At 36.6% G+C, this 24,070-nt stretch overlaps 1 protein-coding gene across 3 annotated transcripts in view; it reads right to left on the bottom strand.

The window, feature by feature from the left end:
• The window catches only part of LOC149846827 (isoprenylcysteine alpha-carbonyl methylesterase ICME-like), a 45,322-nt gene that overhangs the window by 1,781 nt on the left and 19,471 nt on the right, over positions 1-24,070 (bottom strand). For all 3 annotated transcript variants that reach the window (XM_089996600.1, XM_089996602.1, XM_089996601.1), the window contains 3 exons: positions 13,870-13,935; positions 13,632-13,775; positions 946-1,036 (listed from right to left, as the gene is read on the bottom strand). In XM_089996600.1, coding sequence (XP_089852726.1) covers positions 946-1,036; positions 13,632-13,775; positions 13,870-13,935 — 301 coding nt within the window. The remainder of the gene's footprint in view (positions 1-945; positions 1,037-13,631; positions 13,776-13,869; positions 13,936-24,070) is intronic.

Below are 24,070 nucleotides of genomic sequence, written 5' to 3'. Positions count from 1 at the left end.
GCATTTAGCATGTTGGTATTTATGTAGTGTAGGTATCATGATGAAACTCTTTAAGAAAACAAAATGAGGCACTTGATTTCCTTCCTTCTTCTCTTCATTTCCATCTTTATATTGAACATGGTAATAGAGCCACTTACTAATTTTCTATTCAAATCAGAGTTACTAGAAGTGCCATAGGCAGTGGGGAAGCATGCTTCCCCGAAGCGCGAAATGTCATGCTTCCGAAACGTGCTGGGAAGCGCACAAAAAAATTGGGAAGCACGCTTCTCCCTTTTTTCCATTTTTGTTTTTGTATTTTTATTTTATTTTTTTTCCTCTTTTTTCGCTTCTCCCTCGCTTCCTAGGTCGCTTTCGGTTCGCTTCCTAGGTCGCTTCTGAGACGATTCCTGATTCGCTTCTAAGTTATCCCCACGCTTCCCGCTTCCTAAAATTTTGAAAGTGTCTCGCTTCCCGCTTCCCGAATCGCTGTTCCCGCTTTCTCGACTGGAAACTTTGATTCAAATCATACTTGATGCCCAAAAGGCACTAGAAGGGCGTTGGAACTTTCCAGCTCCAACAAGTAAATGTCGAGTTCAACTTTGTCGCTCTGCCAATTGCACAAATTCAGGTGCATCTGGTTTCAACAGAGAACTTCAAGGATTCTCTGAAGAGAAGATTTCCATAACTTTACATGCTCTATTAGACATTTTTTCCAACTAAAACTGGGTCAAGGAATCCATTTTCAGGAACTAACCATAAGTCCAACGCTTATATCAACTTGAAAATGCATATACAATCCATATGCATGTAGATTGCCAAGCCCTATTATTCAAGGCTGAACAACCCAGTGCCCCATATCGGTGCCAAAATGATTCCCATACCCATGCATAGTATAGCGATGTAAAATGAAGACAGATTCGCACGATATTAGTCTCAGACTTTACACGTTAGTTCAACAGAATTTACCTGAAGGAATAAGTCAGTGTGTGACTTTCCTTCGTACAGAATTAGTTTAACTTGAGCTCCAGAACCCTCAAGAGCATTCGCAAACGATTTGCTGCATAACCAAATATTCACAATGACCAAGCACATATAAGAATTTCCTCAAACTAAATTAGAAAGGAAGTCCCATAAATATTAAAAAAAATAATGCATAAATAACTTGGAACATGAACCATGCACAATCCCGACTTAAACAGAACCAAGATGCATGTTATCATATAGATACTGTCATTTTTTAAATTCTCACTCCCTGATCATAGTTGAAAAGATTGCATGCATATTATACAAAAACAAGATTCAGAAACAAATTAGGGGGCAGTGCGCTTCAAATAAGAAAAGGTAAAAAAGCATGTTTTACATGCACCTACTAATAAAGACGGAATAAAAAAAACAGATCGCTCTCTCCAGAATAACACATCCTCAGTCACTTATCTGCAAGACCACAGTTACCAGAATCCCTTAAACTATGCGGGAATCCCAATTCCAAGTCATGACACTATTTGGATGTTAGAATTTTCTGTAAAATTACAGTGATACAAGTATGACACTATTCGGATGTAAGATTTCTTTTGCAAATTTTGAGATATTATGAATATATTTTGCTATTGCTTCATAAGTTTCATCATTAAGTTCACTAGGTTAGGTTGCCTCAATTGCAGTTTGTGAACAAACCCATTGGTTCAAGGAAGCTTGCGCCTCAGTTTCAACTGTATCATAGATCCACAAAATTGCTAAGCCCTGAATTTACTTTTAACAAACAAGATAACCACCAACTTGAGTTACAAAGAAACTTTGAACTCTCAATGAACAGCTTGGGCATTGCCATCTATGGTCAGACCATCATTTTTGCAATTCTCCAAGCAGATCTCAACTTCTAATAATCATCTTGAGCATCAGTGTAAGGTAGCGTTTAGAGGCTTCCAATATATCAGCATCCATTTATGAACATTTTTTAAACTATAGGCTGATAACTATGTAAACATAAATCACCCGTGAAAAAATACTTTAAAAAATAATAACTGGCTTGCAAATTCTTAAAATTGATGAAAGCCACCCAATCAACCACATTCCTTATTTAAGATCGAGAAGGCATGACCTTTCCTTTCTTTGATTACTTTTGTTTTTATAACTTAAACACTGGTCCTCCACATACAATAATCCCCCTTCCAAAAATCGAAAACTTTCTTCCACCCTTTACATTTGCAAATTCTCTTTTAGATGCTCATAAAATAACCACTAGAGCTAGTGGTACCGTCATAGGGAGCAGCATAGCCAAGGTCAAGGATTAAGGCACTGTTGTTCTCACTCTCCTTGAAAAAGGAAAAGAAATAAATAATAAAGCCAAGCAGCTTAACCTCAATACCAACAAATCCGTAGCAAAAAATCATGTTTAAGGTTCTGAAAATGATATGAAATTCATAATGCAACCCAAATTTACACAAGAACCAAGACTTCGGAACCAGATCATGTGCCATTTGTCACCTTTTTTCCCTCTGTAAATTCCAGTTATTTTATATGCAATTTGTGCTTCCAACTTGTTTCAGCTGAATGAATGACCATTCCTCCTACTCTCTTTCCAAAAGGACCAAAACCATCGAGCCCAGAGTCATAATTTTTCAAGTCTTTTATCTTAATTTCCACAACAATTTGAGGCATACAAACCTTAATATTGATAGAAGTGAACAAAGTGGACATAGGGCTAGGTATTCCACAGGATTTTGGGTGCCCAATCAGGATTAAGCCACCCTGAGCTTTACAGTTGGTGCCAAGCTTTATTGACATGCGATTAGGCCCATCTCAGCATGAGAAAGGACCAAACTTTAAGAGAACAAAAAAAAAGTAACCAACAGCACCTCATCCATGCTCAGGCTGATTTAGACATACTGGTCGAGTCTCAAACATGTTTCTGAGAGTCGCACCTAAGCCAAAAAGAAACCAGCTGGTATCTCCTAAAAATTTATTCCTTCTTCCAGCATTGTTCTGCTTGTTTAGCAAAAACAGATGTGTCATTTTGTTTTTCACTATAGGATTTCCCAAATACTCAAGTCTCAAACACAACATTAAGACATTCCCATTTTCACTACATCTGTAGAAATGTTTTCAAGCTAACTTTTTCAATCAAATTGATTACTTTATCCGTTAAAAAGCTCTAAAAAAAATTGCAACATTTTACTTGACCAATGTCTGATAAGAGACCCTTTGCAAGATAAATGAATTACAGGATGGATTCACAAACTTCTAGATAACCTCCAAAGGACCAAAAACTTTAAATCACTCTGACGTAAGACAAGGACCTGTGTCATGTAGGTATGTGAGGGTGCGGTTGGACAAGGACCTGTGTCACGTAGGTATGTGAGGGTGGGGTTGAGTTGTGCATGCCACACATGTACAAACTGAAAATATAACGACCACAAACAACCCTCCTAAATATAGTAAAAAAAAATTATTTAAACAATTGCGGAAACTCACCCAAGGATCCAGGGCATCACAGATTTAATATACCAAACCACAAACCATATCGTGCATTGAATCAACTGAAGAATGAATCAAACTTTATTAATTTAATCAAACTATCAAATAGTCTAAGACACAAAAATCATTTATATCAATTTTAGTTATCCAGTCAGACAGCTTGACAGCTCGTAGTCTCCAGCCAGAGGACATCACTGAGCATATGTGCCTGTAAAACAGTTTTAAGAAAACGAGTAAGAACCGAAGTCCTCGTACAAATTCCTCTAAAAATCCAAACAGTAAAGAACATAGCACAAACAAATTCATGTATAAATTTTAAAGGAATATCACAAGCAATAACTTATCACAATCATTTTATCATTCAAGCAATTAACCAAATATCTTACAGAAACAAATATGTGAAACCAAATAAGCAAGAATGCATGAACTAATGTTGAACAGTAAAATATGCATGAATCAATGCACATGTGTGAATAACTTATTAAGTTATTTATCATATTTGATTTTGCATGCATGTCCCTATTATTAATTTTCACTTTTCCTTAATCCCGCGAATACTCAAAATGGACACAATTCTCAAAATTCAAGTTAGGTTTTTAATCATAGTTTAACACACAATTTATATTTTATTACCTAGTTCTACACTTGTTCCTCGACCGATATCAGAAATCATCACCTTCTATTGGAATATTAGAAATCCTCACCTAACGTCGGGACATCAATGAAAATCTTCAACCATTGACATCACTTTCTTTGTATATCGATAACTACAGCTAAGTCAACAACACCATCCCCAGGCAAAGTAGTTGAAATCTCCCTAAAACTGTAGTCGGGAGGTGAACCACCATATCGGGTTCAAGAGCACAAACGCACACAAAGTTTTAATATCTTTACGGTCCCCCATGACCACCATGCAAGATTTTAACACTGTGGAAGGGAAATCAATGAAGAGATTAATTATATTGTTTGGTCACTTTTATTATTTCAAAACAATTTAATGTTCTTTACGCAAAAACCATTTTGCAAATCTACATGCAAAACAAACAAATTTCAGATCCTAGCCCTTAAAATTTAACAATGTAATTAAATTTGAAAAATTCAATAATTTTTAGAAATAAATTTTGCATTGCATAAATAAAATCAACAACAGTTGGAGCAACACATGCTCCTGGCCTACACGACCCGCAGTGGTTCACATCTTACTACCAACACATCTCAAAAATAATTTATGCAACTTGCAAAATTTCAATGAACATGCAACACACACTATTTCCATACATATTCACAATGAACATTCAAAACATACAAAATGAATGCACATTAACCAAGCACATACGCATGTGAATACAATGCTTGCAAAACACACCATTCATGATCGCATAAGCACAAAACATGCATATGATCACCGTCATGCAAACATCAAATAAATTTCAGATTCTTGCGTATGATATGCACAATTGCAAACTAAACAATTTAGGATCAGATTTACGTATCAATTAAGAAAATATATAATATAATCACAAACAGGTACATGACCATCTTCATGTGCGTGCATCTGCCATCACAAAACCATACACAGCTGGTATGATTCAAGCCAATAGCTGTTGTTGATCCATGTACATGATCAAAATCATGTACATGGGTTGGCAAAGCTGAAAAATACGTGTTAAAAGCATGCTGACTGATCCATGTACATGATCATAATCATGTACATGGGTTGGCCAGACCTGAAACAAACCTGTATTCAGCATGTTGGCTGATCAATGTACATGATTAAAATTATGTATATGGGTCAGCCAGACCATAAGTAACCATGTACCAGCCTGTTGGCTGATCCATGTACATGATCTTAATCATGTACATGGGTCAACCAAATCAAGGTATACATGAACCAGTCTGCTGGCTAATCCATGTACATGTTCACAAACATGTACATGGGTCGGCCAGACCTGTACCACGTGGGCAGCATGCTGGTTGATCCATTTACATGGTCGTAATCATGTACATGAGTCGGCCAGACCTGTGCACACAACTATACACTCTGGTCTGCATACATACATTATATATATATATATATATAACTCCGCCTGTGTAGTTATACACTGCCGGTCCCAAGCCCGGATAAAGGAGGAGGGTTGCGGTAGGCCTGTGACAGCCAGCATAAAAACTTTGTCATATCCTATGAAAATGAACCAATATGAGAATTTCGTTGGGGCGTTCCCTACTGAGCGACGCGCTGTACTCTCTAGGCCCGGAGGCAGTGATAAATGTGCAAGGGTTGCTAGGTCGTCGCCCAGAAGCGACGCGTCACACCGGCGCCCGGGTGTGGTGTCAAATAGGCAAGGGTTCCCTCGCTTTGTTGGACGGGTGGGGGTAAAGAAGTTAGTCCAATACCATAAAATTAGGTTAGCCACTTGGAACATAGGGTCTTTAACTGGTAAGTTGGTAGAGTTAGTAGATGTTATGTGTAGGAGAAAGATTGATATTTTATGTCTTCAAGAGACCAAATGGGTAGGTGAGAAAGCTAAAGTGATAGAACCTTGGGGATATAAGATTTGGTATACAGGAATAATAGGAATAGGAATGGAGTAGGGATTGTTATGAGTCGTCAGTTTATAGATAATGTAGTTGAGGTCCGTAGGAAGGGTGATAGAATTTTACTTATTAAATTAGTATTAGGTACAGATATTATTAATATTATTAGTGTTTATGCACCTCAAGTAGGTTTAGATGATTCCATTAAGCATCAATTTTGGGAAGATTTAGATGGAGTAGTACAAGAGACATCTTATGGAGAAAAGCTTTTCATCGGCGGTGACCTTAATGGACATGTAGGCATTAGTAGGGATGGATTTGAGAATATCCATGGAGGCTATGGTATAGGAGAAAGAAATGAAAGTGGAGAAAGGATTTTAGATTTTTGTTTGTCCTATGATATGATCTTAGCAAACACTTGGTTTAGGAAGAGGGAGTCTCACCTAGTAACATTTAAAAGTGGGGTTAATACGAGTCAGATAGATTTTTTCCTACTTAGAAAGAGAGATAGGGGTTGTTGCATCGATTGTAAGGTTATACCAGGAGAAAGTGTAGCTACACAACATAGAGTCTTAATTTTAGATCTTAGAATTAGACAATGCCGCAAAAGGGATAGACATAGGATAGATCCTAGAATTAAGTGGTGGGCACTGAAAGGAGCTAAACAAGGAATGTTTGTAGAGCAGGTAGTTAAGGAAGTTGATTGGTGTCTCGAGGAGGATTCAGAATCAATGTGGAATAAGATAGCGGGTGGTATGAGAAAAGTAGCTAAGGAGGTATTGGGTGAGTCTAAAGGCGGTGCACCACTAGGTAAGGATACATCATGGTGGAACGAGGATGTCAAATTAGCTATTAAGGTTAAAAGAGAGTGTTATAGAAATCTAAGTAAGAGTCGTGATAATGAGAATTTGGAGAAGTATATGATAGCAAAGAAGGAAGCTAAAAAAGTTGTTCGAAACGCAAGGGCTAAGGTATATAAGGAGGTTTATGACAAGTTGGATACCAAAGAAGGCGAGAAGGATATTTATAGGCTTGCAAAGATGAGAGATAGGAAATCGAAGGATTTGGGTATGGTTAGATGTATCAAAGATGAAACGCAAAGGGTTTTAGTCAAAGATGAGGAGATTAAGGAGAGATGGAAAGATTATTTTGATAAGCTATTTAATGATAGTCATGCTCAAGATCTTGGAGACTTCTCCATTCCTTTTCATGAGATAAATCGTGACTTCATGCGCAAGATTCAAAAGAAAGAAATTGCAGAGGCTTTGAAGAAAATGAAATCAAGAAGGGCAGTTGGCCCAGATGGTATACCTATCGAGGCTTGGAAATGCTTGGGAGAGAAAGGTTTAGAATGGTTGACAAATCTTTTTAACTTGATTTGGCGAACAAATAAGATGCCTAATGAGTGGAGGAAGAGTACTTTGGTGCCTTTATATAAGAATAAGGGTGATATACAAGATTGCACAAACTATCGTGGTATAAAACTCATGAGTCATACTATGAAACTTTGGGAGAGGGTGATTGAGTCTAGGTTGAGGAAGGTTGTCATGATATCGGAGAATCAATTTGGTTTTATGCCTGGAAGATCAACTATGGAAGCTATACATCTTCTTAGACAACTTATTGAAAGATATAGAGAGAGGAACAAAGATTTGCATATGGTTTTTATTGATTTAGAGAAGGCATATGATAGAGTACCTAGGGACGTTCTCTGGTGGACAATGATGAAGAAAGGTGTTTCTCTCAAGTACATTAGTATAATTAAAGATATGTATGAAGGAGTAGTAACCAATGTCCGCACTTGTGGAGGGGTGACAACCAATTTTCCGATAACGGTTGGGTTACATCAAGGATCTGCTTTAAGCCCTTTCCTATTTGCGATAGTGATGGATGAGCTTACGAGATCAATTCAAGAAAATGTACCGTGGTGTATGTTGTTTGCTGATGATATTGTTTTGATTGATGAGTCTAGAGCTGGGGTTAATGCTAAGTTAGAATTATGGAGACAGACATTGGAAGCTAGAGGTTTTAAGTTGGGTAAGAGTAAGACTGAATATATGGAATGTCGGTTTAGTAAGCAACGAAGTAGTGATGGGAGTGTAGTGAAGCTTGGTGAGCAAGATATACCGGTGAATGATTATTTCAAATATTTGGGATCCATCATTCAAAAGTATGGAGAAATTGATGGAGATGTAAATCATAGGATAAAGGTTGGGTGGATGAAATGGAAAAGTGCTACTGGAGTGTTGTGCGATCGTAGAATGCCATTGCGGTTGAAGGGAAAGTTTTATAGGACGACTATTAGACCCGCTTTACTTTATGGTACGGAATGTTGGGCTGCCAAGAGACATCATATTCAAAAAATGAGTGTAGCTGAGATGCGGATGCTTAGATGGATGTGTGGAAATACAATAAAAGATAAGATTCGGAACGAAGAGATACGTAAGAAGGTAGGTGTTGCACCCATTGAAAATAAGATGCGAGAGAATCGTTTACGGTGGTTTGGACATATTCGGCGAAGGCCTAATGATGCTCCAGTTAGAAGGTTGGAGAAATGGGAAAATATATTAGTTAAAAGAGGTCGGGGTAGGCCTAGGAAGACTTGGATGGAGATGATAGGAAAGGATATGAATGCTTTGAACCTCACCGAGGACATGGCGTTGGATAGAAATGATTGGAGGAAAAGGATTCATGTGGAAGACCTAAAATGAATTTCTTTTTTGGTTCATATCGCTGACCCCAATTGTTTTGGGATGAAGGCGTAGTTGTTGTTGTTGTTGTATATATATATATATATATATATATATATATATATATATATATATATATATATATATATATATATATATATATGCGCTAAATTCGATAAAACTGAACATAAAAAAATATATGCAGATGCATCAGCATGTTTCTCAGCAGATCTGATCCAAAATAATATATGCATGTAACTCGGCAGATCTGAACCAAAACAGTATATGGATGTGATTCGGCAGAACTGAATCAAAACAATATGTATATTCAGAATTGACTCAAAACAACATATATTCAGATTCATGAGATTGTGTAGCTCGATAAAATCTGAATCAAAGAATTAAATATTCAGATGCATGGTTATGCTACTTGGCCAATCTGAATCAAAGAAACAATATTCAGATGCAGGTATAGTAAACTTGTTAAGTCTGAAATAGTAAAAGATAATCAAATGCATGCATGCTGAACTCGTTAAGTCTGAAACAGTAAAAAGATATTCAGATGCATGCATGCTAACTCGTTAAGTCTGAAATAGTAACAATATATTCAAGTTTATAGAAATTGACCAAACTAAAATATATATACATATATATCCAGATTGGCGTGAGCAAGAAAACTCAACACACCTGAATGAATATATATATATATATATATATATTCAGTATGCATAAAAAATAAAATCGATAATTCTGACTATATGCTTATTCAGATGTGAATCAAGAAAAAAAATCAACATATATAAAATCAAATCATGCATATTTTCAGATTTGATGCACAAGAGAAATTGACAATCCAAAAATAATAAATCTATATATATATATGAGATCAGATTTCCCTTGTTCCCTCTAAACCTATGCCCAAATCGATTTATATGTATTCCTTCTCATGAGAAATTAGAGAAAAACCTGTAGCTTGATTCGTAGCATGAAAAAGATTGAGAAATCAGCAGATGCTTTAAAAAAAATACTTTTCTTTTCTTCTTCTTCTTCTTCTTCTTCTTCTTCTTCTTCTTCTTCTTCTTCTTCTTCTTCTTCTTCATTTTCTTCTTTTCTTTCTTCTCTAAGCCCTCTCTCTCTCTCTCTCTCTCTCTCTCTCTCTCTCTCTCTCTCTCTCTCTCTCTCTCTCTCTAGAATATGAATTCTAGAGAGAAGGAGATCCTAGCCCCATTTATATTAATTCTAAATGAGTATAGAAGGGGGGTGACGTCCCCTCTAGAGCACTCTAATTGGGTAGAGTTCTCTACTCCCCTTATCTTTCTATCTTATCTCTAATATTTATTTAATTTAATTTTATGTAAATATTCTAAAAGAATATTCCAGGAGGGTGATGCCCCCTTCTGGAAGATGCTATGGAGTACAGTTCTACACCGGGTAGAACTCTACCTCATCCTTACTTAAATTTAAAAGTTATTTTTAAAACTCTAAATTCAAGGTCATTTTAAAATTGTCATGGATGGATTTCAGATTTGGATCCAAGATCCAAATCCATGTCCAAATCTACATGGATCCAACCTAAACCAGATCCTAGTCAATATGGGTCCTAGACTGGGTTCAAATCCAATGTTAACTTAGATCAAACGGAGCAGATCGAGTCCGATCCAATCCCGAAAAATGTCAAAAATAGAGGCTGGTAATTTTTGAAAAATGCATTTTTCTGGCCAATTGTAATTGAATTTCAAAAAAACAGGTCGCCAACACAATCCACATTCCAAGGCGGATCTAACGGTGGTCATACCTGAATTTCGTTTGAATTTAAAGGTTGAAAACAAAAAAAATCTCAAATTATAACCAACTCAAATAGCTTATGTAAGAGGGCTTTGGGCCACGCCCAGACCCTACTGACGTCACTTATATTTTAATGTATTTTTTCATGATTTTATCAATTTTATAGATAAATAATTCAAACTTTATATTTTTCAGTTTTAAAAATCATGAAAAATATGAGATATTATAGAAAATGTAGAAAACCACTAAAATATAAAGAAACAATGTAGAAAGATAGAATAAAAAGCAAAAAAAATATAGTTGAAACCAATGTTGTACTTATTGTACGATATGTATCATTATTATTTAGAATATTGATACGATATGCACTCGTATCATGATACAAGTGTGTATTGTATGTATCGTATGATACATGCCTATATTATACTGTACTGTATCGTACGATACAAGGGTCAGCACTCTTAAAAAATGACCAAATCGTAATTTTTCAATTTTTTGCTTTAAAGACCTCTTGAGAGCCGACTCCCTCACTTGTGTAGAAGCCACTAGACATGTATCCACGCACCCAAGGACTCGTGAGAGCGATTTAGAGGCTGATTTGTGCACAAGGGAGAGGGATTTTGCAGTTTGCTAAAGTAAAAGTACATTTCTATAATTTTTTACTCAAGGAAGTGGGTTAAGGTAAAAAAATCTTTATTATGTATAAAATTACAAAGCTACCCTCCAAAAAATTTGCCTTGCCCCGCCAACTTACCGTGAAGTTAGAACCGCGGAAATTAGAGATTTATATCAAAGTAGAAATCAAGCTCTACACTCCAACAAAAATGGCATTAGATGATCCAGCATAGCAATGAGGCGCCCAAGTAATGAGTGAAAACTGATTAAAAATCGAGTTCAACTATTGCCATAATATTTTTGTTTATATAATATGAAAGTATAGCATGTTCTTAATTGAAAGAGATTTAATATTTTGCATTGTTCTTGTGAGATATGCATGTAATATTATCTATTATTCTATATTAGTTGATGTTTGATGATGTCTTATGCAGCTCGTAGAGACATCAATGTTTCATATGTGATTTTATGGTTGTATTTTGTGCAATTCATCATTGTTTCATTTGATGATTTTTTTAGAATTTTTGCTATTTTTTCTGATTTTTCTCGGTTTTTTGGGATTTTTTAGAAATTTTTATTAAAAAAATATGATATTTTACAATATGATACAATATAGTCTTAATTTGGGCCCGACCGATACAGGTAACGATACAATACTTACAACCTTGGTTGAAACATATATTGTATCCTACATATAGTATAATATGTATATATGACACCACCCAGCATTAGAACCTGGAAGTGCGAGTGTCGTCACAGGTGTGTTGGGCATTTTGAATATCCATGTTACATTATGTCACAGGGATTCAGCTAGCAGGGTGCCGCACTCGCGTCGACGCGACTCGACGCAAATGCGGGTGCGGGTGCGGCACCGAGTGCGGTCAACCCGATCCTGGGTGCGTTGACCGCACCTAGGATCATTTTGGTTCATTTTTTTTAAAAAAAAAAATTTTAAAAAAAAAATTGCCCTATGAAATGGGTTGCGGAATTTTAAAAAAAAAAAATTCTGTTGACAGCTACTTGTTGTTGCTGCTCTTGTTTTATAAAGGCGCACTTTTAAAACCATCCAGATCCTTCTTTTTCGTAAAGGATTTTCTCTCTCCATAATAAATGATAATGATGGTGGTAGCCTTGCTGGCTATTAGTATTCATTGTTCTCCTGACGAGATGTAGCCTTGTGTAGAATAAAAACTATTAGTATCTCGGTGCTCCAGCTGTAGCCTTGTGTAGACCTCTCTTTTTCACATGTCAAATCCAATAAATTTCTTTTAGTTGTCATCTCTGTGCAGCTGTATATAAAATGAAATTTGAAAAATCCTATGGCGTGGCAGTGGAGTCGTAGGCCTCATGAAGACTCTCTCTCCAACAAACCACATCAAACCTTGCGCTTATATTTTTTTTCATGAAGACCAGGGAGTTTCAGACATGATTGAATCATGACAATCAGCATAACGCAGCAGGCTGGGATTGCCAATCCTTTCGTTTCATCAATTTTGTCATGTTGCCTCAAAGTACACAACAAGCAGAACGTGGGTAACGAGTCTTCAAACAAACACACACACCAACAAAAAAAATTGGACTCCCGACCCGCGCCGGGGGAACCCCCAGACCCCCTTTTATATATTTATATATATATATATACACATTTTTTCCCCTGCCGCACCCCTGCACCCGGGTTTTTTGGAAGTGCCGAATCCCCGCACCCACACCCGCACCCGCACCCGCACCCATGTGACATAGATGTTACATAGGAAAGACCAACTTGCAAGCATCGGAATCTCCAACATGAGATCAAAATGTTCAAGAATACTCAACCAACAAATCAGGTGTGTTTGGAATCACACAACCAGTATAGATGGTCCCCTGAATCACACAGATTAGAGGTTAATCTGACTCAATTATCAAGCCTTATATTTCCTTCAAAAGATCCTCAAAGAGAACTTTCAAATTCTTGTTTCATTTTTTAATAATTAAATAATGTGGTTAGTTCCAGATATCACCAAAAGCTCAACTCTGACAATAACATAGAAAGATAATACATTTATAAAACACAATGTCTATATGCCCATACTTGACTGTATAACCGGCATCTTTTCTTTGTCAAATCTTTCTGAATCCCTCATGTTTATTTTGTTATATGGTGTTTTTGGATAACTTGGTGAAGCAAGTAAGCATATTTTCTTCCTACAATTCAATGCATCAATTTTTCTAAAGCACTGCACATTTGGAACTCTCTCTCTCTCTCTCTCTCTCTCTCTCTCTCTCTCTCTCTCTCTCTCTCTCTCTCTCTCTCTCTCTCTCTCTCTCTCTATATATATATATATATATATATATATATATATATATAGTACCATTTACCTAGTCAGCTGGTCATGTATATAGAAGGCTACCTTCTGTTCAATGTTTGACATTTAATAATATGATAATGTCATTCTCCCACCCAACAAAACAAATAATACATAAATCTATAATCCTAACACTTCAAGGGAAAACATCAATCTTAAAGTTAAGATACTGAAGATCAACGTTCATTCTTGATATTGCTTTTAATACCTAGCATCTGATGGTATCGAGTAATCTTTGGTTCCATGGAAAAGAATGAAGGGAGGTAGGAGAGAAACTGCAGGTTGATTAGTTGGATCTTGAACAATTGTTTCAGGAGAGAAACGCTGCAAGGAATGTTCTCCTTCCATTATACTGCAATTCATCACACAACATTACATAACCAGAAAAAAAGAGTAATGAGAAAATACATAGATACTCAAAGCTAGAAAGATGGTGCAGAGTATACCTAAGAAATATAGAGCGATATAGACCCCGCCTATGGAAGTGATCAACTAAGTTCAGCATATTGTACCTATTGATTAAAAATGCATTTATGAGAAGCAGAAAAAGAGAAAAAACACAGCTAAAATCATAATATTTAGAACTAAAAGCAGTTCCAGCGATGGCAAAAGATAGGGAAACAATAGCTAGAGGAAAGTACATAAAAAAAAAAAAGACGATGACAAGGTAAAACAAGGAACTCTAATTGTAGAATATTAGTCATTTGATGAACCAGCCAAACAGCTCAAAATAAGACAGAATCCAGCTCGGCCTTGGTCTGACTGATATCTTTCTCATTTGCAAAAGGGCTTGAGCCAGGAGTTTAGCCCTCGTCACAGCTTGAACCAAAAACAAATGTGAAATTTTCCTATTTTTGCTTTTATATTTTATTAGCATATTGGAATTCTATACATTTTAGTCGCAACCTGATCTTAACCAACCATTCATAGCCCTAATCTCATATGACATGCAAATTTGATTGAGGCTCGGAAGCCCATAAACAATCAAGTAGGGACATCAAGAAAAAACAACCAGGTCACTGACTAACCTAGACTAACAAGTATCAAAGCAATAGGGTTCCAACCATGAGAGAGAGAGAGAGAGCAAAGAAGAAGATGAGAAGAGAAACTTAATCCAAGCGAAGAATGTATGATTACAACATATATGGGATCTACCCCTCTATGGCACAAAAAGAGAAATGGTTGACTCTATAGCCTTACGACTAACTATGGCTAAAATACAAGAATGAATGATTACAACACATGGGTGTCTACCTAAGTCACATGGACTCGTCATTTAGGTCGTCGCACCCGCGTCGATGTGATGCGACGCGGGTGTATATTTGTCCAAAATGGACTCAGTCAACTTTGACTGACTCCTCTTTCAACTTCATCGACAGTGCTGACAATGACAGCAAAATAGGTATCTCTCTCTCACTCTCTTCCTCTTGTTTCCTCCACTGCATCCTCCTCTCTTTCTTCTCATTCATTCTCCTTCTTCTGCCTTCGCCTCCTTTCTCTTTCTTCATCTTCCTTTTCCTCCTCCTCTCTTTCTTATTCCTTCTCCTCTTTCCTCCTGTCTTTCTCCTTCCTTCCTTCCTTCTCCTCCTCTCTCTCTTCTTCTTCCTTCTTCTTCATGCTCCTCCCCACATTGATGCAAGGGAGGAACCTAAGCCTGTAGTGAACCCAAGATTAGGTTCAACAGAACCGAACCCAGGTCTGGGTTCACCAAAAACGAATCCAAGCTTAGGTTGGGTTCTGAGTTCGGCCAGCTTTTTTTTTATGAATTTTATTTTAATAAAAATTTTATTTTTTACTTTTTTATTTTTTGTTTTAAGGATGAAAATGTCGGATAAAGAGAAAGGACTTACAAAACAAAGGGAAATGAATTGTGTCATCCTCATCTCCACATGCAAGTTTTGTTGTTAGTGCTAGCGTTGCTGGTAGTGGTCGTGTTGGTTTGCCGGTTGCATCATGTGATTATGGGCTACTATGGGCACATGTGAAGAGGTTTGGAAAAGCTGGAGAAGGTGGTAGAAATATGAGATTTTGGTACAAGTTTTGTGAAGGAGTTTTTGTTAGGTCTTACACAAGAGTTAAAGCTCATTTGTTTAAGACATGAAGACATGACATTTCAGGATGTAAACGAGTTGTGCAATCAATATACCGCTTTCAAGGCACCAAGAAGATGCTAAAAAAAAGAAAAGTGAATATAGGAGTAAAGGAACGATACAAGCATGACATATGGAAGAAAGGAGATAGATAGAAAAGTAGGAAGGTATTTTTATTCTAATTCACTTTCATTTAATGCAGCTAGAAATCCTTATTGAAAGGATTTAATTACTTCAGTGACAAATTATAACTTGAGTGGATATGTACCTCCAAGCTCAGAAAACTATAAACAACAATTCTTGCAGAAGAGGGCAAATGTTGAGAGGTTGCTAGAGATTAAAAAAAAATCATGGGAAGAAAATAGAGTTTTCATTGTTTATGATAGGTGGATGAATATTCAAAGGCATTCACTGATTAATTTCATTGTTTTTTCTCGTAGTGCGCTAGTATTCTTTAAAGCAGCTTATGCATCTGGGCAATATAAAAAGGTTGAGTATTTGAAGGGGTTATTTATAAAAGTAATAAAAGAAGTGGGTGATGAGAAAGTAGTGCAGATCATAACAAACAATGCTCCAGTTTGTAAAAGTGCAGCACTGAGTTTGGAGAGTGAGTATCCTCATATTTTTTGGACTCCCTGAGTAGCACACAACTTGAATTTGGCTCTCAAGAGCATTTACAACCCAAAAGAGGTAGAAAATTTGTTTGCATATGCTCTATGCTCATGGATTGAGGAATTAAAAAAAATATCAAAAACACTAAAAAAATTATCGTCATCCACCATATGTTTAATAGGCATTCTGATCTAAAATTGTTGAAACACATTTTGCGTCCATCATTGTAATGGTGAAAAGAATTAAGCGTTAAAATATATACATATATATATGTATATACTATTTTGTGTATTTATACCAAAATACCCAATAGGGGTATTTTGGTATTTTCATATGTATTTTTTAGGATCTTAGTTTTTTTTTCTCTTTTTATTTTTTTTCCTTTTTATTTTTCTTTTTCTTTCTTTTGGGACCAATGGGGGCCCCACTTAGTGAGACGTTGGGGTCCCCCATGGGCATATTTATGACTGTTGGGGCTCCCCAACGTTCACTAAGGAGAGCCCCAATGGCCCCCCTTTATGCCTTCTCTCTTGTATAAACAGGGGAGTCCCCCTCTCTCATTTGTAAGGAGTTCTCTCCTCTATTTCTTCTTGAATAATATTCTTTTGCCTTTCGGCCCTCGTTCCATTATGGGTTTTATGTGATTTGCACATTACGTGTTTGTGTTATTTGGTTCATTATTGAACCATTTCTTATTTCCGCACATCTCATTACATGGTATCAGAGCAAGGTTGAATTACTTGTTGTCTTGAAGGTATTTTTCTTTGTTCTTTTTTCATTTATACCTCTCTTTGTCATCATGGAGCACGACACAAGAGTTGAACTCTCTTTTAAGCTCAATGGATCAAATTATTTGATGTGGGCGTCGGCCATGGAGAATCACCTTCGTGGCAAAAAGTTATGGGGCTTCGTGATGGGGACGTCTCTTGAGCCAACATTGAATCTCACCAAGATTAAAGGTGGCGTCGAAAAGGCTCTTGATGGAGAAGATCGCATTAAGGCAATAAATGATCATCAATCTAAGGTAGAAGATTGGGAGAGTAATCACGCCAAAATTTTGGCATGGTTCATGAACAATGTTGACATAAAAATTTGTGTCAATATTGCCAAGTTTAGAAGAGTCAATGAAGCTTGGTTCTTTCTCAAGGGGATGTTAAAATGTACCTCTTATATATATTACATCAATACCTGATAGGGGTATTTTTGTAATTTCATATAGTTGTTTTAGAAAACAACTATTTTCGAGTTTTGTTAAAATGTAATTTTCTTTTTTATTTTTTATATTTCTTTTTTGTATTTTTTGAGGACCAAAAGGGGCTCCAACCATAGAGTCGTTGGAGCCCCCAACGGTCACAAATGTGACCGTTGGGGGCTCCCAACGACTCTATGGGAGCCCCCTTTTGGCTCTCCTTTTGAGGCCTTTGGTCTTCCTTTCTCTCCTCTCCCTCTTGTATAAATAGGGGTGAACCCCTTGTACATTTTTCATTCTTGAGAGCTCTCTCTCTTTTCAATAAGAGGCTTTTTATATTATTGCCTTCTTAAAGGCTTGTGCTTGTATTGTCCCTTAGTGGACTTGATGGAGAAGATCGCATTAAGGCAATAAATGATCATCAATCTAAGGTAGAAGATTGGGAGAGTAATCACGCCAAAATTTTGGCATGGTTCATGAACAATGTTGACATAAAAATTTGTGTCAATATTGCCAAGTTTAGAAGAGTCAATGAAGCTTGGTTCTTTCTCAAGGGGATGTTAAAATGTACCTCTTATATATATATTACATCAATACCTGATAGGGGTATTTTTGTAATTTTATATAGTTGTTTTAGAAAACAACCATTTTCGAGTTTTGTTAAAATGTAATTTTCTTTTTTCTTTTTTATATTTCTTTTTTGTATTTTTTGAGGACCAAAAGGGGCTCCAACCATAGAGTCGTTGGAGCCCCCAACGGTCACAAATGTGACCGTTGGGGGCTCCCAACGACTCTATGGGAGCCCCCTTTTGGGCTCTCCTTTTGAGGCCTTTGGCCTTCCTTTCTCTCCTCTCCCTCTTGTATAAATAGGGGTGAACCCCTTGTACATTTTTCATTCTTGAGAGCTCTCTCTCTTTTCAATAAGAGGCTTTTTATATTATTGCCTTCTTAAAGGCTTGTGCTTGTATTGTCCCTTAGTGGACTTGTGATATTGTCTCTTTTATTCATTGTTGTAAGTGCTTATAAGCACTTTTTATATTTCCGCAATATCTCATTACATGGTATCAGAGCCACTCGATTCTTGAAGGAAAGGTGTGGTTCGTGTATTTCATATTTGGTGGATCTCTTCTCACTTCTTGGCAACATCATGGAGGCAAAGATTGACCTATCCTTCAAGCTCAATGGAAAGAATTATATGATGTAGGCATCGGCAATGGAAAATAATCTCAAAGGAAAGAAACTTTGGGGTTTTGTCATGGGTACCGTTCCGGAACCTAAGCTTATGCTCACGAAGGACGAAGAAGGTCAAGAAAAGGCTCTTGAATGAGATGATCGCCTCAAGGCCATTGAAAATCATCAAAAAGAAGTGGAAGATTGGGAAAGCAATCACGCAAAAATCCTTGCGTGGTTTATGAACAATGTTGAGCTTAAGGTATGTGCTAATATAGATAAATTTCGTAGAGCCAATGAGGCTTGGTCCTTTATGAAGGGTATGTATACCCAAAAGGATCTTGCAAGAGCATATTTCTTGCAAGAAAAGATTAGAACCACCAAACAAGGTGATTCTAGCATTCAAGACTATTATAGTGCCCTAAACCCACTATGGGATGAATTGGCTCTTTTGGAGCCAAAATGGGTTTCTATGGAAGATATTGATTTAAGACAAAAACAAATGGAACAAGAACGATTGTTTCAATTCCGTTTTGGGCTACGTCCCGAATTTTAGCAAGTGAGATCCTCACTTCTCCATAGATCTATTTTTCCTCCTATTGAGGATGCTATTGCCGAAATCACTCAAGAGGAGACAAGGCTTAGTATGAGTAAACATGTTGATGAAGTACTTGTCGTATCAAAACCGGGTAACAATGTAAGAACCTATAAACCTCCTCATTTTGGGAAACAAGGAAACTACAATGGAGGAAGAAAAATGATTGTTTGTCATCATTGCTATGAGTCGGGTCATATTAAACCCGCTTGCCCAAAGCTTAATGAAACTTTCAAGCCTAAGGTGGCCTCTCTTGAAGAAACTACCACCAAAAAAGATGAAGGCAAGAACAATGACCTCAAAGAAACTCTTGGACAAATATCTATGGCTCTCCAACAAATTCTAAAAGTTTCTTCCTCCACATCGGGTGTGGCTATTGCTTCGACATCATCACCCGGTACGTATTCTTGGATCCTTGACTCTGGAGCCTCTTTTCATATGACCCCCCATGAAAATGCACTTATTGATGTTTGCACCAATTCAAAGGACTCTTGTGTCTCTACGGCCGATGGAACCTTTTTAAAAATTTCAAGTATTGGCTCTTTTAAAGATTCTAAAAATTTTTGTGTTCCAAAAGTAAGAGTTGTTCCCAAACTAAATTTAAACTTTTTTTTCGGTCTCTCAAATTGCCGACCATGGATGTGAAATATCTTTCTCATCTAATGGTTGCTTTGTGCAGGATCTTCGGTCCGGGAAGCGGATTGGGCAAGGCCATAGAAAGGGAGACCTCTATTATATGAATCATCTCGATCTCCCTACAAATTATTTGTGTTCTTATGTCCAAGAAAAAAACATGGAAACTTGGCATAAAAGACTTGGTCATCCAAGTTATTCCAAAATGTATCTCTTTCCTTTTGAAACAAATTTTGTAAGGAAAAAAAAATTAATTGCAAAGATTGCATTTTTGAAAAAATGAAGTCTATTCAATTTCCAACTAGAACTTTTCTTTCATCAAGACCTTTTGAATTGGTGCATTCGGATGTTTGGGGGCCTTCTCCGGTTATGTCTAAAGGGGGTTATTCGTATTATGTTACTTTTATTGATGACTTTACTCGGTATGTTTGGATTTATTTTCTTAGTCATAAATCGGAAGTATTTACTTTCTTTAAAGATTTTCATAAAAAGATTCAAAATCAATTCCAAAATAACATATCTATTTTAAGATCTGATTCCGGTGGCGAATACTTATCTCACGAATTTCAAAACTATTTAACCCAAAATGGAATTTGCCATCAAAAGTCATGTCCTAGGACTCCTCAACAAAATGGCCTGGCGGAAAGGAAACATAGGCACATTATAGAAACCGCTAGAACATTACTTGTTTCTAGGAATATTCCAAAGAAGTTTTGGGCTGAAGCTGTTCTAACCTCAACTTATCTAATCAATAGAATGCCCTCTTCTAAATTAAAAAATGCTTCTCCCTATGAAAAGCTCTTTAATCTTTCACCCGATTTCAATCGTCTTCGTATTTTTTGTTGCAAATGTTTTGTCCTATTACATAAAAGGGATAAGTTGTCTCCAAAAGCAATTGAATGTGTTTTTCTAGGATATGCTAAAAATCAAAAAGGGTATAGATGTTATGATTTTAAGAATGATAAACTATATGTTTCAAAAGATGTAACATTTCTAGAAGAAGAGAACGGTTTTGATAAAATAGAAGAAACAAATGAAATTGATTACATATTTTTATATGATCTTATTGATGACATACAAGAAGATTTTCTTGAAAACATAGAAGATACACGTGAGGCGCCCCATCTTGATATAACACCCTCAAATGATAGTGATACAAATATAAATGTTTACTCAAGAAGAAATCAAGAAAAACCTATTAGTGCCCTCGAAAAATACTCTCAAATTTCTGAATCTACTGAGGAACCACAAGTTAGACATTCTTCTAGAATATCAATACCCCCAAATAAGTTTGTATCCCATGATTCCTTAACACCCAACTATCGGGCGTGTTTAATAACCCTACATTCTTATTTTGAACCCGCTCACTATAATCAAGCTAAATCTATACCACATTGGGTTGAAGCAATGCAAGTTGAACTAAATGCATTAAAAAAGGCTAATACTTGGGAAATAGTTAATCTACCCTCACACAAAAAACCTATTGGGTCTTCAAAGTTAAAACTAAAAGCGATGGCTCTTTGGAACAATATAAAGCTAGATTAGTCGCTAAGGGATACTCCCAAGAATATGGAATTGATTATGAAGAAACATTCGCTCCCGTAGCTCGAATGACCAGTGTCAGGACCTTAATAGCTGTCGCATCAACCAAAAAATGGCATATTTATCAACTTGACGTAAAAAATGCTTTTTTAAATGAAAGTTTAAGTGAAGAAGTTTACATGGATCCGCCACCCGGAATTAATATTAAGCAAGGTCAAACACTTCAGCTTTTGAAGGCATTGTATGGCCTTAAACAAGCTCCTAAGGCTTGGTATGATCGTTTCAGTGATATCATGATAAAGTTAGGATTTCACTTTTGTTATACTGACACTGCTCTTTTTGTTAAAAATGCAGGTACTAGTATCGTAATATTGTTACTTTATATTGATGATATGATTATCACTGGGAATGATCAAAATAGTATTATTGATGTTAAAAATATGTTAAAAATATGTTAAAAAATAATTTTGATATGTCTGATTTAGGTTTTCTTAGATATTTTCTTGGAATTGAAGTTGCATACTCTTCTCGAGGATATATTTTGTCACAGATGAAGCTTGCTGCAGATATCTGTTCTAAGTCTGGGATTTCTGATGACAAGAAAGTAGAGACTCCCGAGGTTATTAATGCCAAATTACGGTTGGAGGATGGGGTTCTTCTGGAAGACCCCACACCCTACAGACAACTCATTGGGTCTCTTACCTATTTAACCATCACCAGACCAGATATCGCCCATGCGGTTCATTCAGTTAGTCAATTTCAGCATGCTTCTATAACTATGCATATGAGTGTTGTTCTCCGAATCATCCGCTACATTCGGAATACCATCAATAAAGGGTTATTTTTATCATCCTCTTTTTCCTTGAATCTTCTTTCTTAAATTGATGCAGATTGGGGAGGTAATCCCAATGATCGAGTCTCAACTACTGGTTTTTGTGTCTTTTTAAGGGACTCTTTGATTGCCTGGCGATGCAAGAAGCAGCAGAAAGTTTCACTATCATTCACTGAAGCTGAGTATCAGGCTATGGCAACCACGACAATAGAACTTGTATGGCTTCTCAGTCTGCCTAAAGACATGGGGGTTGATATTACCGAAGCCTCAAAATTATGTTGCGACAACAAGAGTGTCATCTATATTGCGAGCAATCATACCTTCCATGAGCCTAGAAAACATATCGAAATGGATTGCCACTATGTTCGTGACGAATTCTTACGAGGAACCATTGCTCTACCGTATGTCACTTCAGAATATCAGTTGGCGGACTTCTTCACTAAAGCTCTTCCGGCTCCTCGCTTTATGTTTCTTCTTGGCAAACTTTCTGTCATTTCCCCGTAAAGTTTGAGGGGGGTGTTAAAATGTACCTCTTTTATATATATATATATATATATATATATATATATATTACATCAATACCCGATTGGGGTATTTTTGTAATTTCACATAGTTGTTTTAGAAAACAACTATTTTCGAGTTTTGTTAAAATGTAATTTTCTTTTTTATTTTTTATATTTCTTTTTTGTATTTTTTGAGGACCAAAAGGGGCTCCAACCATAGAGTCGTTGGAGCCCCCAATGGTCACAAATGTGACCGTTGGGGGCTCCCAACGACTCTATGGGAGCCCCCTTTTGGGCTCTCCTTTTGAGGCCTTTGGCCTTCCTTTCTCTCCTCTCCCTCTTGTATAAATAGGGGTGAACCCCTTGTACATTTTTCATTCTTGAGAGCTCTCTTTCTTTTCAATAAGAGGCTTTTTATATTGTTGCCTTCTTAAAGGCTTGTGCTTGTATTGTCCCTTAATGGACTTGTGATATTGTCTCTTTTATTCATTGTTGTAAGTGCTTATAAGCACTTTTTATATTTCCGCAATATCTCATTACAGATGTATACCCAAAAAAGATTTAGCTAGACAATTTTTTTGTCAAGAAAAAAAAATCGGTCTACTAAACAAGGGGACATGAGTGTCCAGGATTACTTTAGTGCTCTATCCCCTCTTTGGGATGAGCTTGCTCTACTTGAGCCCAAGTGGGTGGCTCCGGAAGATGTTGAGTTAAGAAGAGAACAAGTTGAGAAAGAACATTTCTTTCAATTTCTCCACAGTCGTAGGCCGAAATTTGAACAAGGGCATCCCTTCTTCATAGAAGCAAGGCCTTACCTATTGAAGATGCCCTTGTCGAAGTATGTCAAGAGGAAACTCATCTTGGCATGACTCATAAAAATGATGAAATTTTGGTCGTTACTAAGCGGGGATCCAATGTTAAGCCTTATAGGTCACCTCATTTAGCTAAAAACAATGGCTTTAGAAAGAGTGTTATTTGTCACTATTGTAATGAACCGGGTCACATCAAACTGGTATGTCCTAAGCTCAAAGGGAAAGTGGCCGCGGTTGGTGAGAATGTTCAAAGTGAAGTCAACAACAATAGAGGAGACATTAAAAACACACTAAATCAAATTTCGAAGGCACTCCAACATCTTCTTAAAAATTCCTCTTCTTCGAGTGCCGCTATCGCAACCTCTTCATCTCCTCTAGGTATGTGGATTTTAGACTCTGGTGCTTCTTTTCACATGACATCTCATAAACACATCCTTTCTAATGTGTATTCCACCTCATAACATCTTATGTTTCAACGGCCGATGGGACTTCATTGAAAATTGAAAATATTGAAACACTTGATTCAAAACACCCTCAAAAAAAATTTTGTTCCAAAAGTAAGGGTGGTTCCAAAAATCAATTTAAACTTATTTTCGGTCTCTCAAATTTCCGATCTTGGATGCCAAGTCTCTTTCTCACCTAAGGATTGCTTCGTGCAGGATCTCCAGT

The sequence above is a fragment of the Nuphar pumila genome, chromosome 2, assembly GCF_984573655.1.
Source record: "Nuphar pumila chromosome 2, dmNupPumi1.hap1.1, whole genome shotgun sequence".
In the NCBI taxonomy this organism is placed as follows: Eukaryota; Viridiplantae; Streptophyta; class Magnoliopsida; order Nymphaeales; family Nymphaeaceae; genus Nuphar; species Nuphar pumila.
Note: the sequence above shows the minus strand (reverse complement) of the source record. Positions and strands in the feature narration are given on the sequence as shown.